Raw genomic sequence first — 13,778 nt, forward strand, 5'->3', positions numbered from 1 at the left:
TTAGCTAACAATTTGAAGCACCCTTAATTGATATTTTATTGTATCCTGATTGAATCCTAGGTGGTATTCCTCACTCAGATAAATCCTAGGTTTATGGTATTCTTATTGAACTATCTAGTCTAATATATTTACATACCTAGACTTATATTTTCTAACTGAATGAAAAAAAATTTCAAAATTAAAATTTTATTAAAATTTTTTTTCTTCCAAATATGGGATATGCAGGGCAATTTAATTTTTAATCCTTGAAGCCCATGCGCATAAAATAGTCTGGAGTTCTTAGATGGTATAGGGCAAAATTAGGAAAATTTGGCAACAGTCAGTTGTAACATTTTCAACAGTATAAACTTTTTCAAAAATAGAAAATTTTAAATGGTTAAAAATTGTCAATAAATAATAATATCAGGCATTTCTTTTAAAGCATCTCTCAAAATATGGTAAATATTACAATTGAAAAATGCAGAAAAATTTAAAAAAACAAGTGTGAAATAAAATAATTTCCTAAGTGTTATGACATATTCATATTAGTTCCATATTTATTTAACAGGAAAACCAATAATAAAGTGCACATGTTTCACATTTTTAATAAAAGGTGGCAACTGGCAATTAAAGTTTTAATCACAATTTGTAGTAGTTAGCCATCCTGTGGCGATCGTTAATTTTGACGTAAGCCCTAATTCATAATCAAAGATAAAATATTATTGGCTTAATAGTTGTTAAATTTTGATGAATGAAAAAATTTGAATGAGAGATGACATCGATTGAGAACATAGTGAATCTGACAAATAATGACAGGTAATGAAACGGAAGATTTTTGTGTGATATAACATGCAGTATCTGCAAAACTAAGGGTGCACAGCTTGCGGCCCGTGGGAGATCCTAAACAAAATGAAATTTTCAAAAAATTATTCAAAAAAAAAAAAAAAAAAAAAGAGAATGTGTAAAATTTTAAATCGCACTTTTGAGTCATCACTTTTTGACGCCCTTAATTTTCACAGATTTTATAGTAAATCTATGTCATTCCTAAAATCGCATTTTCAGCAGTTATTGTATGGAATTTCACAAGGTTTAAAGAAACCCAATGTTTTAATACGATAATGATATGCTAATTTAAAATTTTGGTGATCAGATTTTGAGACCAGCTTTATTTTTACCAATTTCATCATAAATCAAAGAGACCTTTCGATCTTACAAGTACCGATAGGTGGAGTTTTTCTTTAAAATGTTGATAGTATGAATACGAAAATATTATGAATTTCGAAGTTGAGTCACAAATTTAAATAATCACATTTAAACGTACTTTCTTTAAGCCAATTTTATCGGAAATCCAAAAAAATTTTTTAACAGTAATTTCTATGCTTTTCCACATGATTTGAAAATCCTGTATTTTTACGTAGACATTATTACGCCAGTTGAGTTTCAAATTGCACATTTAAGTAAACAATTTTTGATGCACTATATTTGTGCTAATTTCCTCTAAAATCCCTAGTTATTTTTCAGCAGTGAAAACATCGTATTTTCATAAAGTTATGAAAATCTTGATATTTTTAATGTGATATGAATCTTGAAGTTGAATCCCAACATTAAATAATCACCTTTTTACACGTTTTGTGCCGATGTTAATGAAAACCTAAATGATTTTGTAAGCAGTTATTTTCGCTTTTCGAGTTGAGATATCACATATTTCAAGTTCTAATATCACGTATTTTTATTACAATATTATTACCATATGCGAATTTTAAATCTCCTATTTAAATAATCATTTTTTGACACACATTTTTAATACCGACTTCATTGTAAATCTAAGTAATTCTTTATCTTTTATTGCACTTATTTCTTTCTATTTTTCAAAAATTTTTTGAGGCAATTGTGCTATGCATTCACACCTAGTTTTAAAAATTCAAAAATGTTTAATACAGCATTCAAATTTTTTATCTTCCTTTTGACACGCTTAATTTGTGCTTATTTCATTCTAAATTTAAGTTTTTTTCTTCTTCTTTTTTGACATAATTATTTCTATCTTTTTCCACATGATTTTGATCCTATTATTTTTACTACTATGTTATTACGACATATGAATTTCTAAGCTTGCATTTATATAAAAGCAGCATAGCAACATTTAAACCGCAATTTCAATGCTAAAAATAATATTTCCGGAAAAACCTATTCATGAAACAAAGTTAAAAATAAAGACTATCAGAAACTCTATTAAGAATGCTGTGCTATCATAAAAACACCAATAAAACTAAATATAATATATGAAAGCGAAATAGAGAAAATAAAAATCTATCTTAATTCGCAAAAGGGAATTTTAAAGTAGAAAATCTCAGTTTTCCGATTTTCGAGAAAAAATGTTAATAAAAATCTAATGCCGAAAAACTTAACTTTTTCACATTGCCACATTTTTAGAAAAAACAATTTGCTGCAAAATAAAGTTTATTGGAAACGCTCTTTAAAAAATGCTGTGTCATAATAGAAATGCTGATAAATGAAAAACTATTAGAAAGAACAAAAGAAAAAATTAGGAAAAAAATTATTCTTAGTTCCCAGAACAAACATTAAAAATCGCAGTTTTCTATGTTACCGTTTTATATACATTACAGTACAGGAAAAAACTGACAATAAACAAATAGTCTAACTGAAACGTTCCGTTAAAATGCCACACTATAATAAAACATGCAAAATGAAACAAAAAAAAAATCTCAATTATTTGAACTAAAAGTGTCTAAAAAATGACGAAATTGACTATAGTTAGATAATGGGGAAGAAGTACGAAAAAGTATGGTTTAACATAAAGTAATCCAGTTTCAATCCTTCAAATTTAATTTTTCTATTAATCTTCCAGAAGATAAATTTGCAAGCACATTAATTTTAAAACTTCACAAATATGTGAAAAAACTACTATGTCTAATAGAGTTAAAAATACGATTTCAGATTTTTTATTATGTCTACACAAATTCCAAAAAAAAAGAACTTAATAGAAAAATACTTTTCCAAGAAATACTCTGCTGAATATTCGGCCAATCATTCTTGCAATTACATTTTTGACAAAAGAGCATAATATTTGTTACATCCCTAGTTATATTACAATATTATTACTAAGTTGAAGGATACAATATTATAATACAATATTATCGCAAAGTGGAAGAAAACGTGAATTTTAACTGCTCACTGCTTGTAATTTTGATCTCAATTTATTGTTGCTTAAATGATTTTATAAGGGAAAAAAATAAAATATTTACTGCATAAAAAATCTAATCATTCAATAAAAAGAAATAATAACTAAAGTTTATTACCAAATGATTATTAAATCTTATTTTGAACAATAACGTTTTGTTTTTATTTTAGGCTTTAGCTTAAACCTTATGAATTTTCTTCAATTAAAATTACGCAATATGTATTTAATTTTTTTATACTTTCCATTTGTGAGCATTTTTTGTTATTAGAATTAATTTTAAATTGAGCTTTTGTATTGCGTGATAGAATAATATAAAAATTTTTTTAAACAAACATTTTTCCTCAATGCTTATTTATTTTTTATTTTATTTATTTATTTACTTTTGATAAATCTATTTTTGATATAAAAATTATTTTTTTTAAAAAAAAGGTATTAATTTTTTTATTTTTGAACAAATTTTAATAATAAAAAGCATTTAATTTTCTGCAAATATATTACTAAATTTACTGTGGGATGGAGAGAGGTCACACCCCGAGAGGTTCCACTGTACATAAAAGAATACATTGTTATTACCAGCATCGTTTGCAGTAACAGAGTGATCTGAAACTGAGACATCTGATGAGTTGCCTTGAGATTTGACAGATGGATTTTGTTGACTAGATGTAGAATACAATGATGACTGTGAATGAGAAACTTCACGACTAAAGGTTGTTTCTACTTTTGTATAACTTTCAAATGAAGATTGAGATATTACTTCGCAAGACTGTGATGTCATTACTTGGGCGTGGTTGAAATCAAGTTGATCAAACATGCATATGTCATCTGAAGAAGCACTTTGATTTACTAAAACATACAAAAGAAATGCATATAAAAAGCATTTGTTTAAAAGGAAAATTTTAATATTAGCTAGTAAAAAATTTAACATTTTAGCAAATAATGCATTTTAAATTTGTTTTTATCAGGATTGGACGGGTTGAACTGAATAAAATTTGTCAACAAAAAAAAAATCTCGGCAGATTTTATAGAATTTTCTGATTTTTGTATTATAAGATTTATAACATAATTTTTCAGTTAGGCCTTATTCTTAAACATAAAATATTTTACTAAACACTTATATGTGCCATTTAAGATTGAAAATAAAAAATGTTTTTTTACAAATCCAATTTTTTTGGAAAAAAATATCAAGCTTTAAGGCACCTCAAACATATATTTGTTCATTTTCCAAGAAATTTTGGGCATTTCAGTTGAATATACTGACATTTATCCTAATTTTACACAATGATAAAATTCCTTGACTTATTTCTTTTTGGTGGTGACCCGGGAAAAAATTACCATAATTTTACCCCACAAGTTAAATATTTTTTGAAATAATAATAAGAAGAATGCTGATAAGAAACTATAGAAATGTTTTTTAAAACAAATTCACTAGTTTGGAAATATTATTCAGTTCTACATCATTTTCTACTAACTGATATCAGTAGACAGTTTTTTGATATTCTTATGTGTCTAAGATGCTGAGCTAAATTGCCCTAAAATGATGACAAAAATCTTTCAAAAATTTATAAAATCCTAAATTGCCAGAAAGACTGTGAATGCAGAACACTAATTAATTTGATTGATCATTATTATTTAAGAAACTTCTTTAACTATAAGTTGAATGGAATTATTATTAAAATTTTAAAACTAAGTAAAAATGGTGTAAAATTTAAAAAAAAAACCTAGTTTTTAAAAAATACTTTTTTTGTAAATTATGTATGTTATATTTTAAATTGCAGTTTGTATAAATTTTAATTTAAAAAATTGAATTTCAGAATCTTGAAAATACAATGCAAGTGCGAAAATATCCATTTCATAAAAATGAACTTGAACTTAAAAACATATTTAAAAATCATATTTAGACAGCGGTTTGGCTACTGATCATATTGTTTAAAGAAATAATATAGTGAATTTTCTCAGAAAAAAACTCTAAAACTTTTACAATTTTCATTTTACTATTTAAGATAATAAGGTCTGACTTTTAAATGAACAAAATATTACTAGAAATACTTTTTAGTTAAATAAAGATAAGGAACATAACAGTGGCCTCATGAACACTTTTCACCACTAATGCTTGAACTTTTTTTCTTTCATAAAAATATTTCATGAAAAATATTTTGACACTATCCAAGGGAAGGTTAGATATTGAGAAAAGAGAATGTCACATTAACAGACATACAATAATTAATAACTATATTAAAACCATAATAAAAAACTACAGCTTTAAAATACAGGCTGAAAGGTGTGGTTGATGACACTATACCCCTGCCACACCTGCTTCTTTTCAACCTACTTTTGTTTGATTATCTTGTGCAAACTTGCTTTCTCTACCCTGCTAATCCACTCCTTTGTTTCTTGTTATAACATGTTTGAGATTTTCTGCTGCATCTCAGTGTTTCTTTCATTCTGTGTCTAACACCGAGTAAGTACAGTATGCCTGTTAGTGGCATATTATTTGTGATATTTTCAAGTAGTTAAAACTTCATCCATTTAACAATATATTTTAGTTTCAAATTACTTGTGAGAAAGTATAAATATAACATTTAAAAAAATTGTTTTATTCTAGCACAATTTAAAAACTCAATTTTCAACTAATTATAATAAAAAAAAACAATAAAAAAGAATTTAAGAAAATTTAAATAAAGAGTAAGTACAAAAAAATATTCTTAAATATTTCAAAATAAGAAAGTAATAGTTTTACAACAAAAACTTTGAATAACATTTAATGTGTTAAAAAACTTTTTCTAAAGTCATAGATTTAAATTTATAAATTTCAAATAATAAATAAAAATACAAAGATATGTGTGCAAACAACTAGCATTTCCTAATATAATTCAATCCATTGAAAATTTTTCAATTTTTCAATTGAAAATATTTCACTGGGAATGGTTTTAACTTAATCATTAAATAATATGGGCAAAATTTCATAAATCCGCAGTAATTTATGTAATGAATAAATCCTTAAAAATTCAATATCTTTTTTTATTAAGTGTAGAGGTAGTTTAGTGGTTAAGTATATTATGTGGGGGGGGGATTCAAATTTTGAAAATACTCAAATCCTAAGAATAGGTTAGAATTTACTTTTAACAGTTTTCAGTAAAAAAAAGATGATTTGTAACCAGGTTTTAGAAATTTCCATACAATATTAAAATGCTTTTTATAAATCATATAAAATGTCACAAAATATTTTTTACAAGGCTTGTTCCTCAAAAGCAACAGGTAGCATTACAACTAATGATTAAGTTGACTTCGATATAAAAAAAAAACTTTCTAATTTGTCACATAAAAGTGTAGAGTTAATTTAATTACATAAATACGATATATTCTCAATAATAAACTGGCAAAATTATATTCGTAAACATAAACTGTCGGCCATACAAACTTAAATTATTAAAAAATAGATCAAAGTAGCTTAAAAATTAAAGGTAAAATATAAGTTACAGTAGATTTTTTAATAATCTCCTAAATAAAATAAGTAATGAATGTGGTAAATCATAAATTAATATAACCAAATCGTGTGTTTATAAGTTGTTATATTATCATACATTGATTCCGTTTCACGCAATCCAATTATATTAAATAATAATCCCAAGAAACTGAAGCGGTAAGATATTGCTTGATTAAAAACATCATTCGCTTCAGAAATAAAAGATATGAATAACTGACAAGTCCTGAAAATTGACACCTTTTTTTGAGCACTTAAAAATGTCGAATATTATCCCCAATTTGTATACTTTTGAAGTGAAGTTTTTAATCAAGTAAAATCCAATTATGCGTATGATATTGTTATTTTGTTGAAAAATGTGACAATTATAAGAAATTACTAGCTTGTTAATTATTTTTATCAAAGAATATGGAATAAAACTAATGATTTTAATATTCTAGGAATGAATTAAAAATAGTGGATTTAATGCAAAAATAGTAATTTAAACTTTTTAAAAAAATTTTTTCAGGAATCTCAAGATCAAAATTAATGAGAAATGCCTTATCTGAAAATATTAAATAAATAAATGCAAAAAGATGTGAAAATGCAAAATAATTACTCAAACATTAAATTTATAAAAGTTACTTTTTTTTAAAATATTTATACAAAAAAAAAATTTATGGTACTTTTCTGATACATGTGTGGCTTGAAATAATTTTTCATGTTGCTTGAAATAATTATTAAATGTTAATTATAATAATTATTATAGAAATATAATGTTATTAAAATTATAAATATTATTAACTAAATTTGAATTCAGAAGACTACAGGAATTGTTATTTGTTTAAATATGCTATAGTTTACTTGTTTTATGATATACAAAAAAATCTAAGTACTACTACTATTAGAATAAGTTTATTATTGTACACCACAAGAAGGTTGTACTAGTTTTCATTCCTTTAATTAATTTTTATTTTTTTCAGCATGTGCTGCCTTTAAGTGTGCTTTTTGTGTGAATCTAAAGTTTAATATATGAAGCAAAACTTTTACTTACTGGAAACTTTCTTAAGGATTGATGAAGATATCATAGACAGAATTTCTATCAGGCGACTGGAAAAAATAAATCATAAAATGTAAAAATAATTATTTTAAAAAATATTAAAGAATAATTTAAAGCAAATATAAAGTAATGTGAACTCTAAGATGGATCATGTTACAGAAGTTTAACAAGATATACTTAATGTGCAGTGCACGAAAACAAAAGAAAACAGACCACCGTGAATAGCTTCAACTAAATGACTTCACATTCTGGGACTTAATCTTATTGGTTCTAGGGGGTGACTTCAAATATGATAATTATTTAGTGCAGACGATATTTTTATGTTGCAAAATCAGACACAAAAACTTACTTTCTTTGAATAAATATGCTTTCTTTTAAAACAAATTTGGATTTCTAACCCCAAAAATACAGGGGTAGCCGCACTCTGGAAAATATGGTCCTAATAGTTTAGTCAGAACAGCGGTCCAAACTTTTGACCCTTTAATGTAAATTTAACTTTTTGCATATTCCGCCATATCACGAGAATTTTTTAAAGGTATTGAAACATTTTTGGATACAATTATAAAATCTGTTCATCTAAAGATAATCCCATGCAATATTTTTCACTATTTTACTTAATAATAGTAAAAAAAAATTGAATTGTAATGTATAAAATTTTTTACACCATTATAAAGTATCTAATTTTAGTTGGCAAAATACAAAATTGAGTGAAATCTCAGGAATTATTGAAACGATTGTGCTCAAATTTTGTTGTTTGCCATGTAAAATCAGATATTTTAAAATGATGTAAAAAATTTTAAACCTTACACTTCAAAATTTTTTTGACTACTTTTAAATAAAATATTAAAAAATAATAAATATTTATTAAATTTATTTTTTGCATGGATTATCTTTAGTTAAATTAATTTTATAATTGTGTGTAAAAATCTTTCAATTTAATTTCTCGAGATATGGCTAAATACGCAATAAATAAAATGAACAGTAGGGGATCAAGACTTTGAATCACTCTCCTGACCAAACTATTAGGACCTCATTTCCCAGAATGCGGCTACCCCTTTTATTTGGGAGGGTGGCAGAATACTAAATCTGCGAGAAAAAAAGATAGGTTTATTCAGAGGAAATACATTTTTGTGCCTGATTTCGTAACTGAAAATATCATCTTCACTAAATAATAGTATATTTGAAATCATCCCGTGAACCACTAAGATAGAGTCACAGAACGCGAAGATCTGATCATTAGATCAAAAGTTATTCAGTGTAGCCGGTTTTTTTTCTTATTTTGGCACACTATACAAAAAATGAGCAAAGTATCCTCCAGAAAAATAGAAATTTGATAAATTAAGTATGAACAATTATGAATAATGAAATATATTTCAAACACAAAATTATTTAAAATACTGATTACAGACATAACTTACAGAATCGGACAATGATTGATTCTTAATAGACGGGGACTGTCTGTTAGCTAAACTGCCTTTGTTTGCCAATTCAGCCTTTGCTTTAGCTGCACTTGTATCAAGTAGCTTAGTGTGAGGAACCGCTGTATCAAATAAAATTTCACAATCTGGTCGCCTTTCTAATGTGGCACGTTTATCACAATACTCATCATCCGGACTAAATGGGGACTGCAATTCACTATCTGATGTTTCACTATCAGACAGATCAAAGCACTGAACTTCTAAAAAAATAATCAATCCTTTTGAAATCAGATGTAAATTTCATTTTAGTAATTATTAAAATCATTCACAAGAAAAATATACATATAAAGTATTGTTTCTTTAAACTGGATATTTTTTTCAATAACGTTTAAATAGTTTGCTAAATACGGCGGTATTATTTAGCCTACCTCAGACTGCATCTCTTCTTGTTAGTATTAAAAGGCAGTTGCAACATTTATTTCACACTAATTACAGAAAAGTTAATATATAATATATTGTACCTCTATTCTGATTAAGTATAATTTCAATTACCATAGAATAATTCTTGTAAGATTCTCAATTATGCCTTATTTTCAATATGATTCATAATAGTTCGTTATTCTAAACTAGTATACTGAAATAAGTTATTTAATGCTTTTTTTTTCTTAAATAATAATTTTTAGAATTCAAAATTTAACCTCCTACATCAAAAGAAACACATTGTTATATAACTGCAACTATATTACAGAGTGAATCATAACAGAGCTGAACTTTTGGCTATAACATTCTAACAGAACTATAACATTCTAAAAAACATTATAAAACATTAGCTAAGTACATTAATTTCAAAAATTTTATTACAAAAAATTATTTTAAAAAATGCAAAAAAAATTTCTCACTATTTCCAGTAATAAAAATAGAATAAAATTGGTTGCAAAAATAAAAAATTAATAAAAAATGGACAATATTTTATTTTTTGAAGAACATGTCATGCTATAGTTATCATTGAATTATTTCAAAATCAAAGGGAAAAAATTAGTCTTTTCTAACTAAAAATGTCTAACTGTGATGAGCAAATAACCTCAAAATAATACATATAATAAGTGCTTTAGAATAATCATTAAATATACTAGAGACTACAATTCTAATTCATTTGAACATTTTATTAAATTTTCCACAGGATAATTGGGTTGCCTTGCATAATTTTTCCCTATTTTGATGTAAAATATAATCTATTAAAATTAAATAAAAGTTTAATATAACAAGAAAAACACATTAAACGAAGTCTACTATTAAGACAAATTTTCAAGTCATTGTCAAAATTATAATATTAAAAATAGAAAAATTGGAAAGTTTTTAAGAAATTAAAAATTACTAGCCCTCCCATGACAAATTTTTTTAGGGAAATCTATTTTTATGTTTAAACGAGAAATATAATACCAAAAAGTTTAAATAGAAGAAAACTTAATTATTTCCAGTATTGATAGAGAAAAGTGAAAAACTTCTTTTTTACAATCTTAACCCCTTATTTTCATAAGGCAACCATGCACTAGAAAAGAAAGTTACTTCTTTTATCACATATCTATAATGCACCTTTTTTCTCTTCTTGCCATCTTACTATTAAAATCAACATTTACTTATATCACTAACATTAAAACTGTTAGTGTATTTCATTTTATTTTCACTTTTCAAAAACTTGAGGCAGTTTTCAAAAGGTACAATTATGTTACTAAAATTTAGATTCTGTTGTTCAAACAATCCTGTGTTATACATTCCTGCCCTTTCCAAAATGCAAAGCAATGTCATTCAGAATACAATCTATATGCAAAAACAGTCTACTCTAGATACATATTTTAAATCTACATTGTTCAAAACAAAAAAAAGAGGTTAATATGCCTAATTCATTTTAATTGCTATTTTAACATTAAATATATGTATTTGGTTATAACAAGGATTTCAGCAACTTTTCTGAATTGTTGATAGAACAGACTTTTACTATACATTAAAAATATCTTTTGATGTCAAAATTCCTATCATAGCTTTATAATTACGCAATACTACAAGATCATATTACTTGCACTACAGTGAAAATACTATGGTGGGGAGAAAAATACAGCAGCACGAGGAATGAAAGATTAATTACAAAGTGAAAAGAGAAAACTAAAAAATTTACTTAAAAATTTAGGTGGGCTGACAAGATTTCTAGATTGTGGAGTGATCGGCTTTAAAGGTGTATTATAAGGGAGACCAGTTGGAAAGAGTCACCACAAGAGTCTGTTCAAGCAATATTACCTGAAAAATATTTTAAATTTCTTTTAAAATTTAACTACAAATTTATTAAAAAAAAGATTTTTTAATATCTAAATACAAAAACAAAGCAGTAAGATCTTATTCCATAAAAAATTATAATAAATCAAAATTCTAGCACGACAGAAGTAAATAACTAAGGTAAGCTTTATAACAATAAAATACAACTAATTTATCACTTTAAATATTTTAAAAGTAAAATAAGCTATCTACGTGATAAATAAGTAAATAATTTTAAATTGAATTAAGTGTCATTATAAAAATGTATATATTATTGATTATAGTTGTAAGCAATGCAAATCATACCCTGTCCTTTAGAGCTTTTACCAAAGCATTATATTCTTGATCTTTCTCTTGCAGTTGTTGAACATGATACTCTTGCCACTGAATAAGCTCTTTTTCTCTGTAAAAATAATTAATAAGCACTGTCGTGTATCAAAATTATTAATAATGCCTTTAAAATAGACTTTTATTTTCTGAGAGACCTTAACAACATTTCAAAATAAAGAGGAAAACTATTTTCATTCTAAGACCTAAGCACTAAATGCAAGGAAAAAAATAATGTTTTTTTACCAATTCTTTCTGAAAAAATTATCAGAACTAAATAATTCACTCTACATAAAATAGTAAAATAATTAATACATTAATAAAAACTATAGTCAAAATTAGAATTTAATTAAAAAAAGCTAAGCCATTACTTATTTTAAAAAAATCCATAAAAAAACACAGCTAAAATGGATATTTAACAAGATGGTCACAAATTTCTTTAAAAAAGAAAAGAAAAACCTTTATTGAATTTAGCATAAAAAGTATATTTTTATAAATGTTAATAGTGAATGCTATATGTTTAATCATAAAAAAAATTAACAAATATAAATAAAAAATTTAAAAAAAATATAATTTTAAAAAATTCTGTAAACTTTACCTTTTTTGAAACTCTTTTATAAATTTCTTGGCTCTGCTGTATTTCTTTTCAAGTGTTGAATTGTGAAGCATTGTAATGCATCTAAGTCACTTTTGCTTTGCAACAGCTCTTGTTCAACATTCTGTAAACTAAGACTTAGTTCTTCAACTTGACATTGAGCCATGTCTAACCATTTTCTGTAGTCACACTCCATGTGCTCCATTGCTTGTAGCTTTAACAAAAAAGTATTTAAGAATATTAAATTTCAGAAACTTTAATGGCAAGGAATACCCTAGAAGTTTCTCAGATCATAGCGAAATTCATTGCAAGAAAACAAATGAAAAAATTACTTAAAAGTGATGAACAGCAATTTAATTCAAAACAATGAAAACTTTCAGATAATACAATATCATTTTTATTTATTTATGTGTTAGTTCATTTCTAAAACATAGTTCTCCAAAAGACTAAAAAATACTCTTGAAATTTTTATTACTCAAAATTCTCAGATTTTCTTTAAAACCCCAAATCACTACAAACCTATAAGTCACGTATCATATAATCACCTTTCAATATGAGTGTTCGTTAACAAAGATTTAAGCAACTAACAAATTTGCTTGAGTTACCCAGCACTTAAAAACCTAGCCATGTGACCAACATTGTTACTATAGCAAGAAAAATATATCGCAAAAGCATAAAACTGACAAACCTGAAAATTGTATTATACAGTAGTTAATTAGCAAAGAAATAATTACTAGATGTAAAATATAATTTTAACTTAAAAATGTAACTGTAGCATTTTTTTTAAATAGTTTTTTTTTGTCTGGTTAAATTTTTACCAATCTTGAATAGAACTTTGATAATCAGAAACAAAAATGTAGATTTGTAACTCAAATGTGTTGAAAAATACATCCAATAGATTTGCCTTTTTGTAATGCAGTTTATGTAGTTCAATCTTACCTTTTCATTTGCTTTTTTCAGTTCATTTTATGTAATCACACTAGCAAAATGGGCCTAAAAAGTACTGAATCAGTTTGGTAAAATAATATAACTGATATTAAATTATAAAGACAGAAACTATTTTTTAGCAAAGTCAGTTTTGGAATGAACGTAAAAATTTTATTTCGCACATAAAAAAAAACCAATGCATTTAAGGAGCGATATTTTGTTTTTCCTAACTACACAATAAAGAGAGTACTACATGAATAACTAAAATTACATTCTAAAGCACTGAACTTACGGAACTTACCAAGTTTTAATACTAAACTTATAAAGTCTAACTTATAAGAATTAAACTTATACAGTCTGAAAAATAAGTACGATGAGGGGTTCCTCATAAGTTCTATAAGTAGCAAATAGGTAGTTACATAACTAATACTATTTTTTTAACAAAGTAGCTAATAAGCACTAGTGAGTAGATAATACTATTTTTTAACAAAATCCATTTTAAACAA

The 13,778-nt window shown here is 25.4% G+C and overlaps 2 protein-coding genes and 1 long non-coding RNA gene across 5 annotated transcripts in view; 1 reads left to right on the forward strand and 2 right to left on the reverse strand.

Moving 5' to 3' along the window:
- Positions 1–3,953, reverse strand: part of LOC147816924 (uncharacterized) — a 34,084-nt gene extending 30,131 nt beyond the window's left edge. The window contains exon 1 of the mRNA XM_087157445.1: positions 3,741–3,953. Within this exon, the coding sequence (XP_087013571.1) occupies positions 3,741–3,953 (213 nt within the window). The remainder of the gene's footprint in view (positions 1–3,740) is intronic.
- LOC147816925 (neurabin-2-like) overlaps positions 1–13,778 on the reverse strand; it is a 59,278-nt gene that overhangs the window by 232 nt on the left and 45,268 nt on the right. Inside the window, exons 13-17 of one of the 3 annotated variants that reach the window (XM_087152606.1) lie at positions 12,349–12,559; positions 11,730–11,826; positions 11,290–11,408; positions 9,117–9,376; positions 7,693–7,748 (exon numbers count right to left, since the gene is read on the reverse strand). In XM_087152606.1, the coding sequence (XP_087008732.1) occupies positions 12,365–12,559 (195 nt within the window). In that variant the 3' untranslated portion in view covers positions 7,693–7,748; positions 9,117–9,376; positions 11,290–11,408; positions 11,730–11,826; positions 12,349–12,364. Of the gene's footprint in view, positions 1–7,692; positions 7,749–9,116; positions 9,377–11,289; positions 11,409–11,729; positions 11,827–12,348; positions 12,560–13,778 lie in introns of those variants that run through there. The other 2 variants (XM_087152607.1, XM_087152608.1) reach the window with 2 other exon arrangements.
- On the forward strand, positions 5,533–7,807 carry LOC147816926 (uncharacterized). The gene is made up of 2 exons (XR_015429507.1): positions 5,533–5,636; positions 7,622–7,807. It is a non-coding gene; the product is annotated as an uncharacterized LOC147816926 (long non-coding RNA).

The sequence above is a fragment of the Parasteatoda tepidariorum genome, chromosome 1 (genome assembly GCF_982258835.1).
Source record: "Parasteatoda tepidariorum strain Cologne lab strain chromosome 1, Ptep-v5.0, whole genome shotgun sequence".
Lineage (NCBI taxonomy): Eukaryota > Metazoa > Arthropoda > Arachnida > Araneae > Theridiidae > Parasteatoda > Parasteatoda tepidariorum.